The sequence below is a fragment of the Gymnoscopelus microlampas genome (genome assembly GCF_963454915.1).
Source record: "Gymnoscopelus microlampas genome assembly, chromosome: 19".
Taxonomy (NCBI): Eukaryota; Metazoa; Chordata; class Actinopteri; order Myctophiformes; family Myctophidae; genus Gymnoscopelus; species Gymnoscopelus microlampas.
This window is the reverse complement of record NC_139956.1, coordinates 35,284,812-35,311,506: the sequence shown is the minus strand read 5'-3', so window position 1 is coordinate 35,311,506 and position 26,695 is coordinate 35,284,812. Positions and strand designations below refer to the sequence as shown.

Here is a 26,695-nt window from a genome sequence, read left to right as displayed (position 1 = left end):
TAACAAAAAGAAAAGGAAAAAAGTTAGACATTTGCTTAGATTAATAATATGATAACCTTTTCCCTCCCCAGCCATTGCACCTGAGTGCGTCATGATGAACAACATGAAATCACAATGAAGAAAAACTGCAATGTCTCACTCACCACAACGTATCTTCTTGTTATCTTGTTCAGTCAGGTTGTCACATCTGGTCTCTAGTAGGTCAAAACTCTCCTGTAGTTGGACTCGCTCTTCAGTCAGTTTGTTGGTCCTGTCCTGTAGTTGGTCTCGCTCTAAAGTCAGTTTGTTGGTCGTGTCCTGTAGTTGGTCTTGCTCTTCAGTCAGGTTGTTGTTCCTGTCCTGTAGTTGGTCTCGCTCTTCAGTCAGTTTTTTGTTGCTGTTCAGTAATTGGTTATAACTGTTCACCAGTTGTTCTCTCTCCACCATGTTGGACTGATCTGTATGGAAACATGTATACAAAGATGCACTTTTTAACAACTTAAGCCCTATACTTAGTTGACCGGACTCCCAAGGGCTCTATACTATGCCCTTCCTGTTTTAGCTCTACACTGGCATATCTTTGCTGAAAAGTAGCCGATATGCAAGCCCACAACAGATTGCAGAGCGCAGATCTCCACCAGGCCGGGTTGCCTACCCAGGACTGTGTCAGTCGTGGGGTGCAGCTGTCAGGACATGTGGAAGGTGCAGAGATGGTGTTTTTACAACAAACAATGCACCTGTTCACGTTGGTGGAGCCCCCTATGGGCAGAAGTGAAAGGGCTTTCGGGGGGCACCTATATGGAGAGTTGAGTCATGAATCCAGGGGGGGAAAAAACCTATACTGTACAACCAAAATGTTGCCAAAACTTGAAGTGGGCTGTTATAGTGCCACCATGAGGCTGATTGGACAGTTCTTCCTTGGCCTACTGGGAGTGTGCCAGATTATACAGGGCTACTTCATTTTGAATCTCATTCCAGACGCGTTTTAAACTTAAACAGTACACTAAAATGTATGTATCTTTGTCTGAAAACATTTTAGGTAGGTTTAGCTAACAGTCAACAAACATTAGCCTTCTCTGGCTACAGGCAATCCAGTAAGACTGTAAATTATAATAAGTGCTCCTCTGAGCACAGGTCTTCGCCAGGTCAGGTAGGTTATTGTATGCCAGAAATGTTCGGAATTTGCCAATCAAGAAGGAATATAAAAAACTGATCCTTCTTGATCACTTTACTATAGAGATAATGTGTTCCGATTTGCATGATGTTTGGAAAAATATTGTAGGAGTAATATCTAAAACTAGAGTCTCGGGGGGCCCCAGCCGCGCACGGGGCTCTAGGGCTGTGAGGGCGCGCTTATTTTGGGGTACCAAAATGGTGGGATAGAACTTTCCAAAAGAAAAAAAAAACAATTTGAAAAAAATGTTTATATTTCTTTTTTACGTGGGGGTCCGCGGACCCCCTGGGAGTTTTGGAACCCCCGGGGACCCCCCTGGAACATGGCGGACCCCTTCGGCTGTTTTTTTTTTTTTCATGAACGTCCTTGCTTGTTTCTGTCGCTTGTTTTTGAAATCCCGACTGGCATCCCGACTGACATCACTGACGTATCCTTGGTATTTGTACTTCCGGGTTGCATAATGATGACTTCACTGTCGAATCCTTTGGTGTGATGAACCTACGCTGGTGTGTTTACCAGATGTAGCAGGACAGCAGCGCTGTAGTGTGCCCGTCGCCGCTTATTTGTGTGTTTGGGATGTACAGTATATGGCACGTGAAGGACGGACATATTGGGATCGAGACATGAGTGAAGTGAAAGTAACGGCCTGGGTGGAACAGAAAAGAGGTACGTAAGAAGGGGGGGGGGGTTGAAGCGAAGGACTTGCTTGTGTGTTGTTGTGGAGATGTGCAGAGTTCAATGGCGGCCGCTCGTGTTGTTTCGGCGAAACCCGTCTGCGTTCGGTGTCGGTGGTGCGCACGGTACAAAACTGTTTCACCTTCCGTTTTCTCCGTAATGTGGTGAGTGGAATAAATGATGTTGCGAGGTAGAAACTGTGAGCAATGAGAGGTGCCCTACGCCACCCGTAAATTCAGCGCGTCCGCCGTGGCTACTGTGTTGGCGAGATGTGGTGTGTCGGCGTTGTGTTTACTCGATTACAGAGCTGTGGCTATAGCGTCAGCGGCGCGCGGAAGTCACTCCTCGATTATATAAGTAGATATATTTTTGCAAAAAACGGCCTCCTGGTGGCGCTATAATAGGGCAACGTTAAAAGGTTGGCATTTGTTCCTCAACGTAGTGCAAATATGCGTGCAAAGTTTGACCGCAATTGGACACTGCGTTCATGATTTGCGTAATTTTGTTTAAAACGGGACACTCCTGCAAACTTTGGATGTCAATCTTAGCCAATCAGGATGGAATTTTAAAAATCAAACAGATCGGTCTATAGAGATCATGTGAAACGATTTGCATAAAATTTGGATAAAATCTATATAGACTTTTTTTTTTTTTTTTTACATAAAGGCAGATAAAAGGCAGATGTGAAAAATGCAGGGCAATTATTTTCCTTGGCTCTAGGGAGTGCTTATACAAAGTTTTACACAAATTGGTGCAGTTATAGGTAAAAACATGATATATATCATTATCATTATCGTTATTACGCCACCATGAGGCTGACTTGAACATTTTCATGTGGCATTTCTTCCTCTGCCTAGTGAGAATGTGCGTGCATAATTTCACGGAAATCATGATTTGAAGCATTTTGTTTTGTTGAAAACGGACCACTCCGGCAAACTTTGGAAGCCAATCTTAGCCAATCAGGATGGAATATGAAAAAATTGAAAGACCTGTTTTGTTTTATATAGAGATACTGTGTAAAAAAGAAAGACGTATACTGTATATACATACTCACTGTATCAAACATTGTAATAAATACATGCAAGACTTACAGAGATAGAGTGGGACAGCAACGCTGAGGAGAGTTAGCACAGCACAAAGCAATCCAACACCGACTCCAACACGCTTGTACCGTCTCGAGTCTGGAGCGCACACACACACACACACACACACACACACACACACACACACACGCACGCACAGTGAAATCAGGAGGGATTGAGATCAGTTAAAATCTCTCTTGTTTAAAAACTTATAAACTTTATAATTTTTTTTTTTTTTGGGAGATGTTTTGTTTAAGTAACATCTCTTACCAGACTGCAGTATCTTCCACAGATCTTTCTCCTTCTTGGTCTTGGTCTGAAGATCTTCATAGATCGCGTCATCTATGTTTTGGAGATCAAGGTGTTCATACGTCGTGGTCTCATTCTCGTAGTTGATGTGATCTTCCTCTTGGAGCTCAATGTTTTCATAATGCTCAGCCACAACCATTTTTACCTTCCTTTATGACATGAATTCTTCTTGTAGGTATTTGACTAAAGACATACGTATCTTCAATGTCCTAATCGTAGAGCAGTACTGTTATATTTATATCACATATGACAGCTCACACTCTGTGCACCAATAAAAACACACCCGCACACGTGTGCGTGCGCACACACACACACACACACACACACACACACACACACACACACACACACACACACACACACACACACACACACACACACACACACACACACACACACACACACACACACAATATCCCACACCCACACACACCCATCCTTAGGCGTGTTGTAAGACCTTTTTATTATCTGAAGTTCATCTAATTTCTCATAAATATCAACCACACTGTGTAGTAGGCTGTACTAACGGAAGCTAGAAGTGATCAGTTTTCCTGTTGCTTCATGATCTCTAAAGTTACACAACGCACACAACTGTCCATCATTAATTATATACAAAAGGTACAATGATACAAAGCCACGCAGCTTATCGTCTCTGTTGGGTGGTAACCCCGTACAGTTTGTCCAAAACTGTTACTTTTCAGTATTCAAATTCAAAAATAGCAAATGTAGCAGATCTACAAGCTCAAAGCGTGTCGCTTTGCGCCACATTTCGAGCTTGAGGATCTGCTACTTTTGATGCTTTTTGTGTGACGCTTTAGAATGATCAAGTAGGGTGTTAATTCACGAAAAAACACAAAAAGGATTAAAAAGAACACTAACGTGGCTGACAGAAATAATTATTTTCTCACCCATTACAAGCAGGAAGTGTGTGGAGAGCGGAAAGTGAGTGAAAACGGTTAAAACAACATTTGGTCGTTTTGTATCTTTGTAGCTGGAGTTGAAGCCATATCTGACAGTCGGTTGTATTTGAGGACTCCACGGTCTATAACACAGTAAGGACGGGCGACTGCATGTGCCTTTGCTGTGTTGCCACCGAAATCGTGAAACAAACTCAATTTGACCATCAAATCTGCCCCCACCCATAGGGACCTTTTAACCCATTTTAGACCGGGAAAGAATCTGTGTCATTTTTAGATTTCTTTGGCTATTAAAAAATTGCAGATCTACAAGCTCGCTATGAGTGCTTTGTAACTCAAGTCTTTGCATCTGGGAATTCTACAAACAGTTTTCTGAAAAACGTATGTTGCTATAATCAGTGATTCTCAAACTTTTTCACGTCGTGGACCCCCAAAATGGTATTTATTTGGCCGTGGACTCCCCCCCGTCCCCCCCTCCAGTGTAATAACTGGATGGGGGGGGGGGGGGGGGGGCGCATTTGACCTGTGTGCAGCAGGGTATTAACCACTTAAAACCCTATATACTTTGTTGTATGTCAAATAGCGAAAATAGCAAATATACAAGCTCATAACGTGTCGTGTTATGAACTTGTAGATTGGCTATTTTTGCTGAATGTTTGCCTATTATGACATGCCCAGGATAAGAATGTATCCCTTTTCTTTATGGCAACAGATGCAAAATGTAGAATATTCACTTGAGTAGACCTAGCTCGATAACTGCAAACATAACAAATAACCCCAAAAAAACCCAACATTTTTGAGAGCACAGAATTACCAGTGCAAATAAAAAACTATTGAATACATTCAATCATCATAATCGTCACTAGTCAAAATGTACCTTCTTATTACATATTTTATGACAGCTACAGTAGGAGAAGGAACAATTCAACATTTCAGCCACAGGCTTTCAACCGCATCTAGTAGGTTTCATTTATCTCTCTCATAGGGAGAAAAGCAGAAATCCGCTGAAGTTATTGTGTTTGGCTCCGTTGTCAAACAGACTGTGCTTCAGGGGAAGTCGTGTTTCTACCACGTCGCCCTGTTCAAGGTGCAATATCAACGCGTTAGAGGCGTACAAGTGACCGCCGTCTTTGTTCAGAATACCAGAATACAGAATCTGTTGACCATTCTTATACAGGTATAATCCCACCCAGTATCCAGCGTGAGCGTTCATGCTAGTAAAGCGGACATAGTAGACACCTCTGACGGGTGCCGTGAAGGCTCCTGTCACCGGGCTGTAGGCCTTTCCGACGTTGGCGTTGACATTGGGGTAGACCACCGTGTTAACGGTGTCCAACGGGCCCACAGACCGTCCCAGGTCGGCTGAGAACGCCACCCGGGTCCTTCCCCTCGTCTCTTTCTCGAGGTCCGCCACCCTCGTTTCCCCGGAGGTCGTCCTGGTCGTCAGGGAGGCGATCTCTGCCGCTTGCTCGTCGTTCTTTGCCTCCGCGGCTGCGAGTCTGGTACCGAAGGCGGCGCGTTCACCCTCGCCGGTGCTCAGCCGCTCCTCCGTGGCGGAGATGTTGCCCTCGTGCCTCCCACTCGCACACTCCACGGATGCTAGTCTGCTCCGCAAGGCTCTGTTGTCGTCCTTCAGCTCTCCCACCTCCGTCTGGCTGCAGGACAGTCTGGCCTCCAGCGCTGCGTTCGCTACCCTTCGATTAGGAATGCAACAGTTAACTTATTGATTTAATCGATTATAGAAAAATCTAATCAATTAATCATATCATTGATTGTTAATCGAGGCATGTTTTGGGCTTGTCATTATAGGCAACAAGTAAAATAAATAACGAAGACAGCCAATCTAGATTGGTTATTTTTGCACAACACCATTGGACAATTAAAGGAGTAGTTCACCCCAAAAAATACTTTCCCAAATTATTGGCTTAGGAATGCAAAAAAAAAAACTTGAATTCAAGGCTTCATGGGGTGTGTAATTGATAGAAAATAACGATTTTTTGGGGTGAACTACTCCTTTAAGTATGAAATAACGCTTACTGTAGGTGGTTAATCGATTTGTTGAAAAAATCCCAAAAGATAAAATGGTAAATGGTGCATTTATATAGTGCCTTTATCCAAGGCACTTTAAAATGTGTATTACAGTCACCCATTCAAAAACACATTCAGCGACGGCGGGGGGAACCATGCAAGGCACCAACCTGCTCATCGGGAGCAATTATGGGTTCAACGCCTTGCTCAAGGACATTTCGACACTAACTCTAGCCCGGGATCACAAGCGGCCGCTCTACCTCCTGAGCCACTGCCACCCTAATAATAATAATAATAATAACAATAATAATAATAATAATAATACAATAAGTGTTAGTTTTCAGCCCCATACCTTAGATCCTCCACTCTGCTCTTCATGCTCTGAAGTTCAGTCCTGGCGATGGCGAGCTCAGTGGCGTCGTTAGGGGTGGGCTTCGGTGGCTATAGCCACCAATGTTTTGTCCAAAGCCACCAATAAAAAAAAAAAAAAAAAAAAAAAATTAAAAGTTTTCTTTTTTTTTTTATTATTATATATCTATCACCCTAACCTAACCCTACCCCTAACCCTAAAACCGAAATAAAGTAACAAAAAACGGGGGGAAAAGCACCCTAATCCGCGAAATCCGCGAAAAAAATCGCGCGCGCGCGCGGGAGGAGGGGCGTGCCCGTTGCCTGCGGGGCTAAGCCCCCGACCTAGTAGAGACCTAGTGACGCGTCAGCTCCGTCTTCTGCTCCACCAGCATGTCTCTCAGGTGTCTCAGCTCCGCCCACACGTCGCCGGCGTTCCTTTCAGGAAGTGTGGGGGCGGGTCTTTCCATCTGAGCCCGAGCCCCAGAGCACCGACACAGACAGAGCAGCAACATCATCCCAGATACTTCAGCCCTCATTCTGGGCAGTGGTGGAAATATTACCCACGTTTGTTACTTAAGTAAAAGTATCAATACTGCAACGTAGAAATACTCTGTTACAAGTAAACGCTGGAATTCAAAATGTAGGCCTACTTGAGTAAAAGTACAAAAGTCCTAGTATCAAAATGTACTAAAAGTACAAAAAATAAAAGTACTCATTATGCAGAATTTCGAGTTTTCAAGTGTATAAGCATCTTTTGAAAACAGCCGATCTCCAAGCTCACAATGTGTCGCATCGTGACACATTGTGAGCTTATAGATCGGCTATTTTCACATGTCCGAAATATACCGGGCTCAAGTGGTTAATGTATGTTTTGTAATAATCAAAATCTACAAAGTAACTAGAAACTAATGAGGAAATACTCAAGTACAAATACGTACCTCAAGTACAGTACTTGAGTAAATGTACTTCACTTCACTGATTCTGGGCGTGTGTGTCACGGCGTGTAGAGAAATCCCTTCTGACTTGGGGACCTGGGTTCCAGTCTGCAATTTTTTTTGATTGATTGATTGAATACCTTGTTAGTCAGAAATGTAAACAGCACGTGGTACAGGTGGTTTTAATAAAAATGATAATTTCCTGTTGATTTTACTATTTGAAGGGTGCCAACATTGGCACAGGGTGTTTGATCACTGGCACACTGGCATAAGTGTGAGAGAAAACAAGGTTAGTCAGTTAAATTAAGTCCCCTCACATCTATATACAAATTACATTCATTCAAACTGATAACTCTGACTGGGGAGGGGGTCTGGGAGGTAGGTGGGGTTATTGCTCTGAGTCTGATGATCATTACATCCTGATGTGAAAGAAAATATTCCCGAAGAAGGAAAAAAAAAGGTTGTTGTATAATAGCCTATGGACAATCAAAATGTGTTGGATATATTATATTTTGATGTGGTGTCATAATTAAACTTAATGTTGATATGGCACATTGACTATCAACAAAATGAAAACATGGCGCTTCATATCAACAAGGTTGCTGACCCCTGGCTTAAAGGGATAACACAAAAAAGTCCTGGGGACTTGTTTACATTGTGGTCCAATGTATTCAATTCATCAACAAAGCATAAAAAAGAACACAATAATACATGTCATCAACAAATACAAACACTATATGTACAAAGGAGAACAAAGTGGTCTCCCGGTAGATAATATTTCAGGCCAGTTATGAAATATTTTTTTGGTGGCAGAGCAGTAGAATGAGAATTTCCCCATGTTTGTAAGGGTACATGGGTAGAACCAGATCATGGTCGCTCCCTCTAGTGTTGTGGCTGTGCTGTGGGTGTCACTCACTTTGGAGAAGGCACTTACAGCGTTGGTTCTCAAAGTGGGGTCCGGGGACCCCCAGGGGTCCTTGGGGGGGGGGGGGGGGGGGGGGTTCCAGGGGGTCCCCAGCAAAATGTGTTAGTATAGCATCACAATCATTTTAACCACTTTAACCACCTTTTATACTTTGGCTATTCAAAAATAGCAGATCTACAAGCTCATAGCGCATTTGTAACTCAAATCTTTGCTTCTGGGGGTCACTCCCTGGAACAACGCATTTTGAGATGGGGGTCCACGGCCAAATACATATCATTTTGGGGGTCCATGACATGGAAAAGTTTGAGAACCGCTGACTTACGGTATGAATGTATGTGTCCTTGAGCAAGGCGCTGACTCACCGTACAATCTCCAAGGCGCGCTGTACTCGTGCTGACAGCCTCACTTGGACTTCTACTGTACGTGGATGGTGTCCAGTGAAGAAAGGATTCCCACAGGGATCAATGGTGTTACAAATGTAGTCTAGCTGTACACAGCTCACTGTCATTCTTTATACTGGCAGACTTGTGCTGAGTCATTGAGAACTTTACCAAATGATGCAAATGTCTGTTTACATAGCACAGCTACGAGTGAGCTCTGATGCAATACTGTCCTTTCCCAGCAGTGGTGGAAAAAGTACTCAAATGTTTTACTTAAATAAAAGCATCAATAGCAATGTAGAAGTACTCTGTTACAAGTAAAAGTCCGGAATTCAAAATTTACTTCAGTAAAAGTACAAAAGTATTGGTATCAAAATGTACTTAAAGTATCAAAAGTACTAAAATGTTTGAAAATAGCATATCTACAAGCTCACAACGCGTCGCGATGTGACGCGTTGTGAGCTCGTAGATCTGCTATTTTCAAACAGCCTAGGTATGAAATAGGGCTAAAGTGGTTAATGTATGTTTTGTAATAATTTATATCTGTAAAGTAACTAGTAATAGTGGGGCGGCGTGGCACGATATATCAGCCTAATCGTTCACTTTTGTGATTAACACATTGACTGCCAGAGTTAAAACACCAGCCATAGCTGCCTGTGCCAGCCATTTTTGAGCTTTCTGGCCAGTCTATCTAGGCCCACAGAACATTTTGTGCTAGGACTATGAACACATGGAATACCTCAAAACAAAGATCAGAATCTCTACTTTCGCCAGGAAAAAAAGTGAGTTCCTAGCATGTTCTGTTCTTTAGCTATTGGCAGTTGAATATAGCTTGGTTTCACCAAAATCAGCTATCTGGATCTAGAAGCTGAGATAATGAGGCTTTTGTGAAACATTCTCTCTCAGGCAGAACAGTGATTAGACCCTTATATTTTCACCTTCAGTGACACATTACTGACATCAGACATCTGCACAGTTGTTGTTTTCAAACTAACAACACTGAGAAAGTGCTTTTGAATATACTTTTATATAGCTTTTTCACATCAACGTTTATCAACATGTGTCTTGTTGATAAACAAATCTCAAGCTCATTTCAACGTTTTTCTTTTCAAAGTTATAAGATCAAAAGAAGTGTGTGTGTGTGTGTGTGTGTGTGTGTGTGTGTGTGTGTGTGTGTGTGTGTGTGTGTGTGTGTGTGTGTGTGTGTGTGTGTGTGTGTGTGTGTGTGTGTGTGTGTGTGTGTGTGTGTGTGTGTGTGTGTGTGTGTGTGTGTGTGTGTGTCAAGACTTGGCATTATCTGTGCCAATTGTTTGAGTTTGTTTTACACACCATTATAATTTCACACACACACACACACACACACACACACGCACACACAGGGAGAGATTTTGCACTGTCCCCCTCTGGTGGTCAAAATAAATCCCTACATTGTGACACATCCATCCATCCAATACAGACATATTGATGCCCCCTGATAGAAACCATATAGACATATAGACTGTATGCAAGGTAAGTGAGGAGGAATTATTTTCTGTGAATGCCATGCAGACAAGCACTGAGATCCAGATAGCATCTATGACATAAAACCAAGCAAAATCAGAAAATGTTTGACTTTTTAGATAGTGAAACAGTTTTATATACAGCCTTATTTTTATCACAACACCCAATTACTGAATATCAGTCCCCCATAACTCTTGATTGTGTGCAAATGGAACTAAATGGACCCATAGGGTTGACAGTAATGGTCAAATAGGGCTAGCTATGTATGTGTCTTTCTATATTCTATGTCCAGGTTTTCTTCAGATTAGGATACTGATTTCACTGGTTCCATTTGTGCACACAAGACCTGCTAGTTTTCAATTGTATATCTATGATATAAAACCAACAGTCTACAGAACCCAATTACTGAATATCAGTCCCCCATAACTCTTGATTGTGTGCAAATGGAACTAAATGGACCCGTAGGGTTGACAGTAATGGTCAAATAGGGCTAGCTATGTATGTGTCTGTCTATATTCTATGTCCAGGTTTTCTTCAGATTAGGATACTGATTTCACTGGTTCCATTTGTGCACACAAGACCTGCTAGTTTTCAATTGTATATCTATGATATAAAACCAACAGTCTACAGAAAAAGTTTGAAACGACTCAGGCAGACACATTTGAACACTTTATATGTCTTTCAAGTGGAGTACAACATACAAAAAACATACAAAAAATACAATATATCATCATTGTGTGTTTTGCTGGCCAGCACATCAATGTCTCCTCAGATCGCTCAGGGTGGAGGTGGTCCCCGTGAGGGTCTGAGGACGTGATGGCATAGATGTCTTTCACCGACAAAGATGGCATCACGCACTCAGATCCCTTGGGGCAGTGAGAAACATTAGCAGCACATTCACTGCCAACTGTTGGCTGGCTCAGAGCATAATAAATCAAAGTCAAAATAAATACAAAATGAAAATAAAACAAACAAATACAATCAAAATGATTCAATAATACTTCTCCTTAGTATGGTAATCAATCGCTCAGGGCGGAGGTGGTCCCCGTGAGGGTCTGAGGACGTGATGGCATAGATGTCTTTCACCGACAAAGATGGCATCACGCACTCAGATCCCTTGGGGCAGTGAGAAACATTAGCAGCACATTCACTGCCAACTGTTGGCTGGCTCAGAGCATAATAAATCAAAGTCAAAATAAATACAAAATGAAAATAAAACAAACAAATACAATCAAAATGATTCAATAATACTTCTCCTTAGTATGGTAATCAAGGTAGCAATCAATAACATGGAGGGGTACCAAACAGCTTTTGCACTGATACCTTGTCTCACTCCGCCCTCCCCTCCTGGTGCAAACTCTGCACCATTTTGTTGGGTGCTTGTTTTTGGCAGTGGGGGGACAATAGACAAGCTCATGGACTTTCATATCGCCACTCAATCGGTCACAAGGTTCGCGACTTCTTGGTGCATAAGGACGCAGGGGGGGGGCAGGGGGGGGCGGAGAGGCCGGGGGACGGCAGGGGCGGGCAGGATGAGGCTGCTGGTGAGGCTGCTGCTGGTGAGGTTGCTGCTGGTGAGGTTGCTGCTGACAGGCGGCCGGGGGGGGGACAGGCGGGTCTGCTGGGACAGGGGCATGTCTCACAGCGGTCCAAGACTTGACAACGCTGAGGATGAAGTCATACATGCACTTACAGTCGCCACCTGGATTCCTTGTCTTGTAGAGTACGAATGCGTTGTACATTGCGATTTGGAATAAATAGACCACAAACTTGCTGCTCCACTTGGCTGTCTTCCTGATGAAGGGATAATAGCTTAGGTTTTGGTCTAGTCGGTCAACTGCATTCATACTCTTGTTGTATTCAAGGACACAAACTGGCTTCTCCTGTGGCACTTTGTCGCTGTGTTTTTTCTGCCTCACCATCTGGGTGCCCATCTCATCCTTGTGCTGGGTTGTGATCAATCGAACGATGCGTTTGTCTCGCCAGGCCAATAACATCACTTTGCCATTGTGAAGCATCTTACGTTGTCCCACTTTCAGGCTGGACATCGTCACATCCCTCATGGCTTGTGGTTCTCCTCTTTTTAGCCTCATGGTACCACAGGCATGGGTGTTCTTCTCAAGGAGGAGTTCATACAGCTTCACGGAGTTATAATAGTTGTCCATGAACAACGAAAACCCGTACCCTGTAAGACCCTGCAACAGAAAGATGACTGTGTCTGGTAGGGAAGAGTACTGTCCAGAATATGGCTTCATTGAGTAGCAGTACCCCGTTCCAGAATCGCACAGAATGTAGGACTTTATTCCATACTTGGTGGGCTTCATTGGGTTGTACACTCTGAAGGATAGGCGTCCCCTCCACAAAAGCATCCCCTCATCGATGCTGATGTTACGACCTGGAACAAACATCTGCTTGAATTTGTCTGTCAGGTACAGCAAGACCGGGTTGATTTTACAAAGCCTGTCGACAACAGCAACCTCACCAGCAGCTTCGGCAGCGGCGGCGGCGTGAGCGGCAGCGTCAGCCTCATTGTTGGTGAAGTGGAGAAACCGCCAGATGATCTGGAACCTGTTGCGTGGCATCTTTTTGCCGAAGAACGAAGTGAGTACAGGGTCATCGGTCGACCAATAGTACTCTAGTACAGGCTTTCGAACAAGGCCAGTGAGGAACAACAGGGCCAAAAAGTTTTTCAGCTCCCCCACTGAAACCGCTTTCCAGTCCTTCACCCTGCTTTGTGGATGCTGCGCCACTTCTTCTTCACTCCTGGCCTGGATGAACACGTCAGCATAGTGGTTGGTCTGCTCTACTATCATCCCTAGCAGCTCATCAGTGAGGAAAAGTGAAAGAAAGTCTACAGGCATGGTGGAATGTAGCTCCGCCGCAGCATTTCTAGGACCCGGACTAGCAGTGAAAGGGATGTCCTCCCTAGGTTCCCAATCTGTGTCCTTCCACACAGGCTCTACAGCTGACGGCCTCCCACCATGTCCTGTGAATTACAGAAATACACAATTACCATAAAATACATCTTTTTTGTTTGTGTGGCAGTGTTGATTTATATGAAAATATGACTAAAACTAAATGGACTTTTATTCAACAGACTATGACTAAAACTGAATCAAAATGTACTGTCAAAATCATGTTGTTGTGGTACATGATTTTGTGACATTTATCATTGCAGAGTGGGGTTTTAGCGAGGGCTGGCTCTGTATGTGTTTGTCTATATTGTATGTCCAGATTATGACACTATGTGGAATTGTATTCAACAGACTATGACTAAAACTGAATCAAAATGTACTGTCAAAATCATGTTGTGTGGTACAGCTGTGAAAACTGTCTCACCTCTTTTACGCCCGTCACGTGGTACTGCGGTTGAAGGTGATGGTCCCGTTTCCTCCACATCCATCATGCCTGAAATCATAGTAAAACATAAAATAGTTTGGTAAATAAGATATACAATTATATTCACTGCCAGCATGGCAACTTTAGAATGAATGACATGTATCATGTCATGAATGACATGGGCTGGCTCTGTATGTGTTTGTTGTATGATGTACTGTCAAAATCCTGTTGTGTGGTACAGCTGTGAAAACTGTCTCACCTCTTTCACGGCGGACACTTGGTACTGCGGTTGAACATGATGGTCCTGCTTCCTCGACATCCATCATGTCTGAAATCACAGTAAAACATAAAATAGTTTGGTAAATAAGATATACAATTATATTCACTGGTGGTGGTGCATTACTTTGTGCAACTTAGAATGAATGACATGTATCATTGCAGAGTGTGGTTTTTAGCCAGGGCTGGCTCTGTATGTGTTTGTCTATATTGTATGACCAGATTATATGTATGACACTGTGTCAAACACAAACAGAGTTTAGCCCTAAATGACCAAATACAGTAGCCTGGTTAGGCAAGGCTACCATTACAGTACGATGTGTACAAATGGAACCAAATGGACACGTGATGAAGAAAATGGCATCTATAAAAACCAACTGTCTAATGAAAATGTTTGAAACAGACTTACCATTCCTAGCAGACTGTGTAGGCCTATGATGAGATGACGACGCCATTGCTTCATCAGACTCATCTTCGTCGTCTGAAAGTAAACAAGATCAAACACTGTTGATGTTGTGGACATAAGGGGACCTTTGATGAAATTTATTATGATGGTGGGGGCCTCGGTGCACCTGGCCTCCACCCCAAAAACTAAAGCCATCAAAGGGATTTGAAAATCATTGTTGACATGTCCTCATGTGACCCACAACACTACAAAAGACTTTGTTGACATGGCCTCATGTCGACCCCCAACAAAATCAAAACATTTGTTGTCATGACATGACATGACCTCTTCCCTTTGAAGTATGCCACCCCCCCCCCCCCAAAAAAAAACCCCAGATCTACAAGTCAACAAATTCATAGGCTACATCGTCAACATATTCAAATAAATCACATGCATATAAATAGATACAGAATAAAATAAATACATATTTTATAACTGGCTGACCCAGAGTGCAATATCCTAGAAATCCACACCGGGCTTCTACATTGTCCATATATAAATAAGGTGTTACACACACCTCCAGTTGTTAGAGGCCCAGTCAAACAATTTGTCTAAAAAGGATGAAACCATTCATAGGTATTCAATTCATCAAAATATAAAATGGCACCATTCAATGATCATAACAAGATAAAAGCACTACGTTGTGATGCGATTGAATGGTTTGGTGCCATTTTATATGTTGATATAAGTAAGTAGTGCCCCACAGACTTTATACAAATATCAGGTAAAACATAGCCGATTTACAATCTCACAACGCGTCGCAGCGCGAGGCGTTGTGAGCTTGTAGATCTGCTATTTTCAGAGTACAACCAAAAGGTAAAATATGATAAAAAAAAAGATATATATATATATAGGATATTCTTACCACTGGTAAACGGATCCAGACAATGTTTCCTTGGGCTTGGCTCGCTTGGCTCCCAGCTGCCAGAACAATCCGAATCGGAGCTCTCTTCACCGTCAGTAGTGTCTGGTTCTGGGCGATATGACACGGTCCTCGGAGTCGGTCTTTTGCTACGACGCAATCGGTGCCCGGGATCGGGGTCTGGTACCGGTGGGTTCGTGTCCTCCTCAGGCTCAGATACCTCCGCAGGTGGTGGGGGAGGTGGTGGGGGGGGTGGTTGCTTCTTAGGCCTCCGTGGTCGTTGCCGCCCGCGCCGGGGGACGGTCGAAGACACCGATGTCTCCTCAGATCCCTGGGGAGCAGTCTTCGCCTCCTCGGATCCCTCCAATGGCGGAGGTGGTCGCGGCGGAGGTGGTCGCGGCGGAGGTGGTCGCCACGAGGGTTCTGCTGACGTGAAGACATAGGTATCTTTCACCGATAGAGATGGCTTCACGTCAACAGATCCCTCGGGGGTAGTGAGAGACGCCGCCTGCTTCACCTCCTTAGAGCCCCCAGCTAGTGGCGAAGGTGGTCGCGGGGGAGCGGTGAAAGACGCCACCGCCGACGGCTTCTTCTCAGGTCGTGGTGGTTCCTCCACAGGTCGTGATGGTGGTCCCGGTGGTGATGGGGGTCCCGGGGGAGCAGTGAAGGACATTGTCTCCAAAATAGTTCTTTGGGTCGGGTCTCTCCGAGGCCATTTGGCCTTGCTTTTTCTTCGCATCTCGCCTAAAAACTATACTCCCGAGTCCGACTCCCACCTATAAATATGTACACCTAACTCTCACCTATATATCTATGTACTACTATACTATATAAACGTCTTACTCTCACCTATATATATATATCTTGCACCTCTCCTAACTTTACCAAACTAACTAACTAACTAACGATCGCTTGCTCTTTCTCTGTCTCTCAGTCGCTGTCTCTCGCTCTCTCTCACTCTATTTCTCTGTCCGTCCGTCTCTGCTCACTGTTTGTTTAGAATGCCACAGGGACTGTTGTTCTGCACCCGGATTTGTAGTGTTTTGCTCAGATCATGTGACTTTTGCGATCATGTGACTTTTCTTTTGTCGTAGAAGCTTAATATTAATACACAGGTTGTGGAAGATTGCAATCTACCTTATACCAATGAAAAGACCTAATATCGAGTTAACTCGATCTAGGCAGTCAAGCGCTGGATTCTTAATATCGAGATAACTCGATCTAGGCAGTCAATGTGTTAAAGCGCCAAATTTGGCAGAAGTGTTGATCGATAGATTGGGAACAAAACTGGATATTGGGACATCACAAATTCTCACCCTGGTGGGCGTGGCAGCCATATTTCAAAATGGCCACCAGCGGTTGATCAAATCTTCCTAAATGTTGTCCTAGTAGGCCGAAATGTTGCTCAAGTATGCGAGTATGAAGGTGTGTGGGTGTGTTCATGTTAATAACCTAAAAGGGGGCGTTGCAATGGGAGTGGCCTAGATGACAGCAAAATTTGGGAGAATTGTTCAAATGGTGATACAAGCGGGACATTTGGTACAAATCATCTTTGGAGATCACGCTTCGATATAGGAAACCGGGCATTATAAATCAAAGATGGCAGCGATTTTTTTTTCAAGATGGCCACCAAAAGACTGTATTTTCATTTCTGCATATCTTTACCTAAAATTATTTGAGGTCAATTACCAAATCACCTAATAGCACCATAGTATGTTTTTGAACATTTTCAAATAGGAGTTACCATTTACGGTGACGGTGACAGCGTATGAGTAGCACATAGACTGTAAAAATGTATGGACAAAGTGACGCCATTGGTTTCTACAGACTGTAAATGAAGCCGATTGTTCAGGAATTTCAAATCCGCCATCTTTCTATATCGTGTCATATCGCGTCATATCCTCCGCAACCGGAAAGAATGCAATTGGTTGGGTAGCTTGTCAATCAAATCATCCCGCCCCCCAGCATACCCTACTTTATCATCAATTTAAAAATAAATGGTACCATAATTTCCCAAAACGCATATCATGGTGATTGAAAGAAGACTTTAAACTAGCGACTGAAAGCATATAGTATTTATGACAATGTTTATTAAGGTAAAAAAATCAAGTCTAAAGTTTGTCAACATCAGCAGGGGTAAAACAGTGAACCTAATGGCCATTCATATGAACTTTTACTTCCTATATAGACTATTTCAAAGCAGGAAGCTGGGCCCTTGGAGCCTGCAGTATTCAGGCACGGCTTGAGTACTGGGAGCTGGTGTTAGGTGTGAAGATGAAGATAGAACAATGCTGTGTGGAGCTCAGAGAGGAGATAAGAAAGGCAGCCAGAGAGAAAGTAGGGAGGAGTACAAAGAGATGAGGGGTAAGGCAGAGAGAAAGGTGAGGTGAGGGTTAAGGAAAATATTATGAGTAGTTGTATGAAAAGGACCTGCACCTTTTGGCACTGAGATGGGAAGGATGAGCAACAGGTTAAGGTGATGAAGGATGGATGGAAATGTTCTAGCAACCAAAGACACTGGCCCTCATTTATCAACGCAGCGTAGAAACCGCTGTATATTTTTCCATATATTCGGCCGTACACCAACGTCGAAGTCACATTTATCAACGCATCCTACACAGCTGATCCGAGCGTACACTTGGTCCCAGCGTTGATAAATGTCACGGCTGAAACGAGCGTCATTTAAATAACACGCCCTTTAAATATTCTCAAAACGCCCCGATTTTACGACATGAAGACGAACCAGAATACGACCAAAGACATGAAAAGCCAATAAGAAATAGTTTCGCCTCGCCACACACGCACACCCACACGCCCCTCTCTCTCTCTCTCTCTCTCTCTCTCTCTCTCTCTCTCTCTCTCTCTCTCTCGCTCTCTCGCTCTCTCTCTCTCACACACACACACACACATGCGCCCGCCCAACTCCGTCTTTCCGTAGCGTAGCGGTACATGAGACTCGGGCGGAATGCAGTGATTCCGTGCCGCCACGTTAATATTGGAGCGTCCTCAGCGTCGGGTTTATATCCTTAACCCAGCCAGGTTGTGTAGCCTACATAACTCTCTATGACATAACTCCATAACATAGGACAAGCTACTGTAAGTTTGTAGACCTCACTGTCCATGAAAAGATGTCGTCCCGACCGCGGGACTCCCGGCGCAAAAGCGCTCTATATTTTTGAAAATAGCAGATCTACAAGCTCACAACGCGTCGCGATGCAACGCTGGCTTGTGAGCTTGTAGATCTGCTATTTTCAATACAGACAGATCTACAGTCTTATCTAAATGACTGTTAAAGCAGTTTGTTTAAATTACTTTATAAAATGATATATTTTCACAGCGATTATTTATTAGTGTAGATATACACATTTAGGAGTGGATTATGTGTCCAGATGCTTGTCAGACAGTCAGACAATGCTGCTCCGCAGCTCTAGGATGGAATAAACGGGTGCAGCCAACGTCAACAACTGGTCTCGACCAGACGTGAGATCTCAGCGTACCGTAGGATAAAGCCCACGTCAGGATATATTGATAAATGCCGAAAATTGCGGTGATTACGCCGTACGCTCATTATTCGGGCTGCACCACGTTGATAAATGAGGGCCACTGTGTTGAGAAGATGGAAGGAGCACTTTGAGGAAACAGATGGAGGAAAGTGTCAGGAGTTATTTGTAACAGAAGTATACCAGTGAGAGGGAAGATGTATAAGACGGGAGGAGGACCAGCCATGATGCTGTACGGCTTGGAAACGGTGGCACTGACGAAAAGACAGGAGGTGGAGGTGGCAGAATTGAGGATGAGGAAGGAAGGACATCATCAGAAATGATTAAATTAGAGGATCAGCCCAGGTTACAAGGTTTAGGGATAAAGCGAGGGAGGCAAGGTTGAGATGGTTTGGACATGTGAAAAGGAGGGATGAGGGGTACATTGGGAAAAGGGTGCTGAAGATGTAGCTGCCAGATAAGAGGAGAAGAGGAAGGCCAAAGCGGATGTTTAAGGATGCGGTGAGAGACGCATCCTTGTACAGGTTCATTCATGAGATTTTGTTTTGCTTTAATCCCTAAGTTTGACTGTGAGCACAGTTGTAGTGCGTGTTTCTTAAAAGTTTTAATTTAGATGGTTATAAATGGTAACTCTTGTTTGAAAATGTTCAAAAACATACTATGGGAGTGCTATTTGGTGATCTGGTGATTGACCTCAAATGATTATAGGCAAAGATATGCAAAAATTGAAAAACTATTTTTGGCGGCCATCTTGAAAAAAGGCTGCCATCTTTGATTTAAGAGTGGCCTGGTTTCCTAAATCGAAACGTGATCTCCAAAGATGATTTGTACCAAATGTCCCGCTTGTATCACCATTTGAACAATTCTCCCATAGTATTGCTGTTATCTAGGCCACTCCCATTGCAACGACCCTTTTAGGCAATTAGCATGAACACACCCACACACCTTCATACTCACATACTTGAGCAACATTTCGGCCTACTAGGACAAAAATTAGGAAGATTTGGTCAACCGCTGGTGGCCATTTTGAAATATGGCTGCCACGCCCACCAGGGTGAGAATTTGTGATGTCCCAATATCCAGTTTTGTTCCCAATATATCAATTAACACCTCTACCAAATTTGGCGCTTTAATCACAAAAGTGAACGATTGTCGTGCTACGCCGCCGCAGTTTTCAAACAATTGTAGTGGAGTAAAAGTACAATATTTGCCTCCGAGATGTAGTGGAGTAAAAGTACAGATGATTGTAAAGTAAAAAATACCTCAAAATTGTACTTAAGTACAGTACTTGAGTACATGTACTTAGTTACTTTACATCACTTTCCCAGTAAGGGGCTGATTAAGCTTTCCATTATTGTGGACACAAAAAGATCATACTTTCCCCACTTTTTGTTCTTTTGACATGTTTCTTTAAGCTTCCACCCATTTTCAACCCATCTTCATATAATTGGTCCTCACTGTAAATTGGTGCTCATTATAAATCAATTAACCACCAGCCCATCTACATCAGTTATTATCTGCCATTTGGGAAACCCAGGCAATGCTAAGAATGCTATTCAGTTTTTGTAAACTTCATAACCTTGCTATCAATCTCACTCTGGCCTGCACTCTCAGAGTGGTAAACATTTTGTCTGCCTGCTCCAAACGCCATGAAAACAATCTGCTTGTATGATAAATGTATTCTTGAAATTCGGAATTTTATCATTTAGAATAGGGATGTCCGATATCATCGGCCTCCCGATATTATCGGCCGATAGACATTAGCATAAAAATCGATATCGGAAAATATCGGTATCGTTTTTTGTTTTTTTTGTAAGTTACAGGAGTTCTTACTGTATGGTGTGTGTGATATGAAATGTGAGCTTACCATAATCACAGTAATCCCCGCATATATCGGTATTGGTTGATATCGGTATCGGAAATTAGGAGTTGGACAATATCGGTATATCGGTTATCGGTAAAAAAGTCAATATCGGACACCCCTAATTTAGAAAACTAACCCTAAACCTTTGGAAATTCAGAGCTAACGGCATCTATTTATCGATATATGGGCACAAAGGGGCATGCCCATATATGGGCATATACTGATGACATCAGGGATCTCCATAGGGGCATGAAAGGGACAAGGACAGACAGATACTGAGATCTCCATGTATGGGCATATCCGTTGAATCGGTGGTGACGTACAGTAGGTGTGACGTAGGTGTGACGTCGTAGTGGCCAGAACCTCTAGTCATATAAAGTGTTGCAGGCACACCATGAGGTCAGATGCAATCTAGCGTTACCGGGAATCTCTCACTGTCTCCAAGACTAGAACCTTCAAAACCATCAACCAGATAGAAGTCGCTGCAGTCAGCCTGCTAGAGTCGAGTTGAAACCATGGCCTGGCACCTGTGGTTTCTCTATTGCTTAGCCTTTGTCGGCACTGCATATGGCTGTGGGTCGCCTGCCATCACTCCAGTAATCACTGGACACTCCCGTATTGTGAACATTGAGGAGGCTGTACCCCATTCCTGGCCTTGGCAAGTGTCGCTGCAGACTCCCACAGGCTTCCACTACTGTGGCGGATCCCTGATCAACGAGAACTGGGTGGTTACCTCTGCCGGTTGCCCAACTATTGCGGGCAATGTGTCTGGCCTTGTGATCCTGGGAGAGCACGACCGCACATCCAACGCTGAGGACATCCAGACCATAAAGATTGGAAAGGCCTTCAAGCACCCCCGCTACGGATATCCATATCTAGCAGAGAATAACATCCAGCTGATTAAGCTGGCCAGCCCCGCCACGTTGGGCCCGCGTGTGTCCCCCGTGTGTGTGGCTGAGACAAGTGACAACTTCCCTGCTGGAATGATGTGTGTGGTCCTGGATGGGGCGGGACCAATGCAGGGGCCACCTGCCCCTCTGATGAGACCCCCTCTGCCCTGCTCCAGCAGGCTGCTGTACCCCTCATCACCAATGAGCAGTGCAAGAAATACTGGGGCAACTGGATCAGTGACCAAATGATCTGTTCTGGAGCCTCCGCCTGCTATGGTGACACTGGTGGCCCCTTGGTCTGTGAGAAAGATGGAGCCTTGACACTGGCTGGTATCGTCATCTGGGGCAGATGCGGCCTTTCAGACATGCTTGGCATTTTCGACAGGCCTGAGCTGTACACCAGCATCCCCGAAATGCGTTCCTGGATGGACCAGACCATCGCTGCTAACTAGAAACACTGCACAATAACTATAACAAACTAGAAAAAGGGCTCCTTGGAGCATATGTCTCCGCCAGGTCAGGTAGGTTATTTTGGGACGGCAATGTTCGAAATGCGCCTATCAGGATGAAAAATCGGACAGATCCGTCTGGATCGCATGACTATAGAGATACTGTGTACCGATTTGCGTGATGTTTGGACAAAATCTGTATGTCAAAAACTCGCCGATCTGACAAATTTGAGTTCTGCTCTGGCATCCAGGGAGTGTGTGTGCACAGATTCACACCGATCGAGCCATCATTGCCGGAGAGTAGCTGTTCACAGACGGACACACACACGTGCGGAAGGACGGACATGGTGCAAAACATAGTCCCGGCCATGCCTTCGGCCTGGTGGAGACAATTAACACATAGTACAAACAAACAATGAATTAACTAAAAACAAGAGCTATCGCCAGTTATGTTCAATTTAGTTAGTTTGTATTAGTCTTTTTTTGGGTCAGGTGCAAGGATTCGCGGCGGCACAGTAAAACCCTCCGTGCTTAGCAACCATCGGGGGATCGATCATACTGGATATAAATATTCTGTGACCAGTTGAAAAGGTAAGAAAAACGAAAATCGCTGGCAGTGGGCAACCGCAGCCAGAAATATGTCTGGCAGTGAATGAGTTAATGAAGAGGCTATAGAGTGTTTACTCTGAGATGAGACATTTTCAGACTGGCGAACAGGTCCAGGCAGATGGCATTGTAAACTAGATTGATTGATTTGTCAGACACGGAAAGACATTTCTGCATTCCCCTCCCTACTAAGCAACTACAGTTAATCAAACTAATCCATTTAATCAATTCTAAAAAAATATTATGAATAATTAATCATTTTATATTCAATTAATCAATGAATAATCAATGAATATTTTGGGCATGTCATTATAGCTAAATGGTTTTTTTAAACATGTGAAACAAAGACTTAACCACCAACCCCTCCGACGGAGCTATTCACTACTCCTAACCAGAGGCATAATAAAAAAAGTAGAGAGGCAAAAAAGGTGATTACTTCAACCCGATTTCAAATAGAGACGCTCTTCATATATATATACATACAAGCTCACGAGGGGTGTGAGCTTGCCTTTGCTCATGGCTTTAATAGCTACACTAATGATGCCCAAATAACTAATACTCCTTAATCTTAGTTTTTAAGATAACTGGATATTGATCAAATAAGAGATGGAGTGCTACTTGGGAGAGATAGATAAATATCTATGTATGTGCTTGTACTGTAGATTTATATTGGTCAAATAGAGATGGTAAAATCAGGCAAACATAAGAATTAAATAACATTAAAATATAATTAAAGAAAAAAACGAATTAAAACCGGAAAAAAAGTACCAAAAAACAAATTAAAACCAACGCGCACGGGTTGTGCACGCACAGCGCGCGTGCATGTGCGTGAACCTCCCGCTAACGATTTTCTCCAGTGTGGGATGTCTGGGACTGACGGATACAGAGATCTCCATAAATGGGCATAAAAGGGAGAAGTCACTGCCATTGACTTCCATAGACGTCATTTGGTGTTTTCAGTGATTACGATAGCGGGCGCTCTTCCGCAACCTGTTACTGATCCTAGGACTCCCCGAGAAGAATACACCCACATCTTAACCCCTGTAAACCAGTGATGTGACAATGAAGTGGATTATTGATTCTACGATAATCATACTATAAAATTAGGAAACCTTTGTCATCCTTTTCTCAGGCTGCGTCTCAGGTCCTTAACTCCGCGATAGTACAGATGGAACCAAATGGACCCGTGGTCCATGTATTTGTATACCACCTGCTCATATTGAACATAATTCCTAATATAAGTAAATTGTTTATGAACAGCTAAAATCGTGTTGTCTTGTGTTGCTTGCTGCTGCTTGTTCTCGGTCGGTGTTGGAGGCGGAGCTGAGTGTGTTTGAGGAGTCAATTGGCCAGCCTCTTCACCTTTTATTTTACCGTTTATAGTTAAAAAAAACTCTTCTTTTTTTCGGTTGCCAATGCGCGACCCCGACCCATAGTTTCGGAACAGCTGGTGTAGATGTTTGTGAAACACCGGTCTAATGCAGTGTAAATGTTGTGTGTTGTTTGTAGGAGCTGCCAGTGGAGGAGCTGCTGACTGGATTGTCTCTTCTGTTACTGGAGGCGTCGGCCCCCCAGCAGACCAGCCTGCTCACCCTGGGTAACTACCCCCTATGCATTTAACCCATTCACTCATTCACTGCCAAGGGGGTGACTTTGATTACTTTTTTCCCCAAACTTTTTTAGTGGTTTTATAAAAGATCGCGCTGTTCTCTATCACATGAGTGATCACTTTCACTTTGTACTCACAAGGATCCGGAAACGACGTCATCCGAAGATTTCCGCCTCCGTCCACTTCCTGTTTAGCTTTTTCATGAAAACAGCTGTGTCTTGAGTTCACTTTTTTTCCCTTGCATTTCGCGAGACGTGGTCTTTTCAACGTGCTGCTGCAAGAGAAGGGACCGTCGCTTTTGGAATGATTTTTCTCTGGCCGATGCACACTGATACCGGGTGTGTTTACAAACGGCCGGATGAGCGATAATAGTGGATCAACATTAAAGATGCACCGATCAATCGGCCGCCGATTTAAAAAAAGCCGGTTTTAGGTCAAACCGGCGGATCGGTGTTCGGCCGGTCACTGTCATAAATTCCGAGTTTATGCCGGTCAAATTGATACTGCGTTGGCACTGCGCAGCAACAGCATGATGATCAAAGTCGTACGAGTCGACTCAGTAAACATTAGCAAGAGAAGCCCACAGATGGTGCTGATTACCTTTGAAATATAAGGATACATATATTGAATATCTATATAATATGGAATATATTATATTCCATAATGGGAAATGGGACATTCTGCATAACGAGTACATTATACTTTTGGTACTTTAAGTACATTTTGATACCAATACTTTTGTACTTTTATTCAAGTAAATTCTGAATTCCGGACTTTTCCTTTTAACAGAATACGTCTACATTGCAGTATTGATACTTTAACTGATACTGATAATTGATACTTTAACTGTAAAAAATGTGGGTACTTTTTCCACCACTGACAATATCGCATCTTTTTCCTTCCGGTGTTTGACGCAGCCCTCAGCCTGGTCCCGGAGGAGTTGGAGCAGTGTCCCTGGGGGACCCCCGTCCTCATGCTCCCCCTGCTGCAGATGCTGGCCTGCTCCGCCCTCACAGAGCCCCTGGCGGACCCCCGCACACACCGCCGCAACCACAGCCTGGCACACAGCCTGCTCCGCAGCGCCCAGAAACCCACTCAACACTACACCCGGGTAAGACTTACTACTGTACAGTGGTGTAAAGTACTTTTACTTTACCGGAGTATTTCCAATTGTCCATACTTCTACTCCACTACATCTCAGAGGCAAATATTGTACTTTTACTCCACTAAAGAACAGGGAAAACTGTTGCGCCCTTCTTTGTCCTTTGGTCAAGGTGGTCTCAAAAACGTAAAGGAAAACTGGTAGAAAAAGACTCGCTCACTGCATAAAAATGAAGCAAAACTCCTTTTACAGACTTAAGGAAATATACTTTCTTTATTTTATATAATACTCATAATGTGCTCGGTGCGCATAGCGATTTAAAAAAGCAAACGTTTCAGTCCTAGGACCTACGTCAGTGCTATAAGGGTGGCACACAGACAAATACACTGCTTTTATAGGGTACTAGATCTGCTCAGATCTGTAAAAGCACCCGGGTGTCTAGAAAAGGAATTTCACTTTTGTTGAACTCCATGTAGAATTTGTGGGTAGGGGTCAGATTATTTAGGTAGGACACACATCTGTGTAACTCTTCCTCAGTTCCCCGCCAGATGAGAAAAATATCATCAATATATCTCTTAAATAACAGCATGTTGTGAGTACATTTTGGGGGTCCTTGACATGAATAAGTTTGACAACCACTGATATAGTAAACATACGTTTTTCAGAATACTGTTGGGATTTAGAAGTAGAATCAACTTCCGGTTTTAATGGGTTAAGTCTAAATAGAATCTTAAGGATTCCATGCCTAAATCATGGGGGAAATTGGTGTAAAGGGAGACCACGTCAAGGGTAACCAAATAAGTGATTCCAGGCTAACTAATTCCATCCATTTATTCATCCATTTGATTTGTCTTTCTTTCTCCATCCCTCCCCTCCCTCTCTCTCTCTCTCTCTCTCATCCAGGGTGGTGTGGGCCTCTCCTCTCCTCTCAGTGCGTGGTACAGTGAGGTGCAGGTGGTGGTGGAGGTGCTGAGCAGGGTGGCGGGCAGTGCGTCGGCGGCCAGCGAGTGGCTCCTGTCGGTCACCTCGTCCCTGACCGCCTCCGGCCAGCGGCCCCCCAAGGCCCTCAGCCTGGTCGTGGTCCATCTCATGGTCGGCGGCCCGCCGGAGGTCTGTCGGCTGGCCCTTCGCGCCGCTCAGGCCATCGCCGTGGCAGACCCCTCGCAGGTCAGTGATTCTCAGCCTTTTTTTTTCTCCATTTCAAGGACCCCTCAGTTTTATATGCATTAGGCCACTGACCCTCATTTGATGCACTACTCTGTGTTCATTTAACTCGAGTGCGGGTCCATTTGGTTCCATCTGTTGATTTTGTCCACTTACTTGGACTTGAGTGTAAACCAAGCGGCTAGCATCCGGCTTGTAAATTGAGGCCATATAGGAAGTGTGACATTTCATATGAATGGCCTGTAGTCTTGCTGTTTCACCCCTGCTGGTGTCAGAAGCGATTAGACTCCATTCAAGCAGATGGGTTTTTGGCTGAAATTTACACTTGATTTTA

General features: G+C 43.8%; 2 protein-coding genes and 1 pseudogene across 3 annotated transcripts in view; 2 read left to right on the top strand and 1 right to left on the bottom strand.

Annotated features, from left to right (window-relative positions):
- focad (focadhesin) overlaps positions 1-26,695 on the top strand; it is a 113,879-nt gene that overhangs the window by 36,367 nt on the left and 50,817 nt on the right. The window contains exons 9-11 of the mRNA XM_084043605.1: positions 23,996-24,083; positions 25,013-25,206; positions 26,101-26,364. Of these exons, the coding sequence (XP_083899731.1) occupies positions 23,996-24,083; positions 25,013-25,206; positions 26,101-26,364 (546 nt within the window). The remainder of the gene's footprint in view (positions 1-23,995; positions 24,084-25,012; positions 25,207-26,100; positions 26,365-26,695) is intronic.
- Positions 6,869-15,850, bottom strand: LOC311035110 (uncharacterized protein; the record flags this gene model as incomplete). Its single annotated transcript, XM_084043190.1, has 5 exons — positions 6,869-6,982; positions 11,677-13,241; positions 13,854-13,922; positions 14,280-14,351; positions 15,181-15,850. The coding sequence occupies 5 exons, from the start codon at positions 15,848-15,850 to the stop codon at positions 6,869-6,871; spliced, it is 2,490 nt and encodes an 829-aa protein (XP_083899316.1).
- Positions 21,057-21,883, top strand: LOC311035107 (chymotrypsin A-like; annotated as a pseudogene). Its single transcript has one exon. The product of its transcript is annotated as a chymotrypsin A-like (transcript).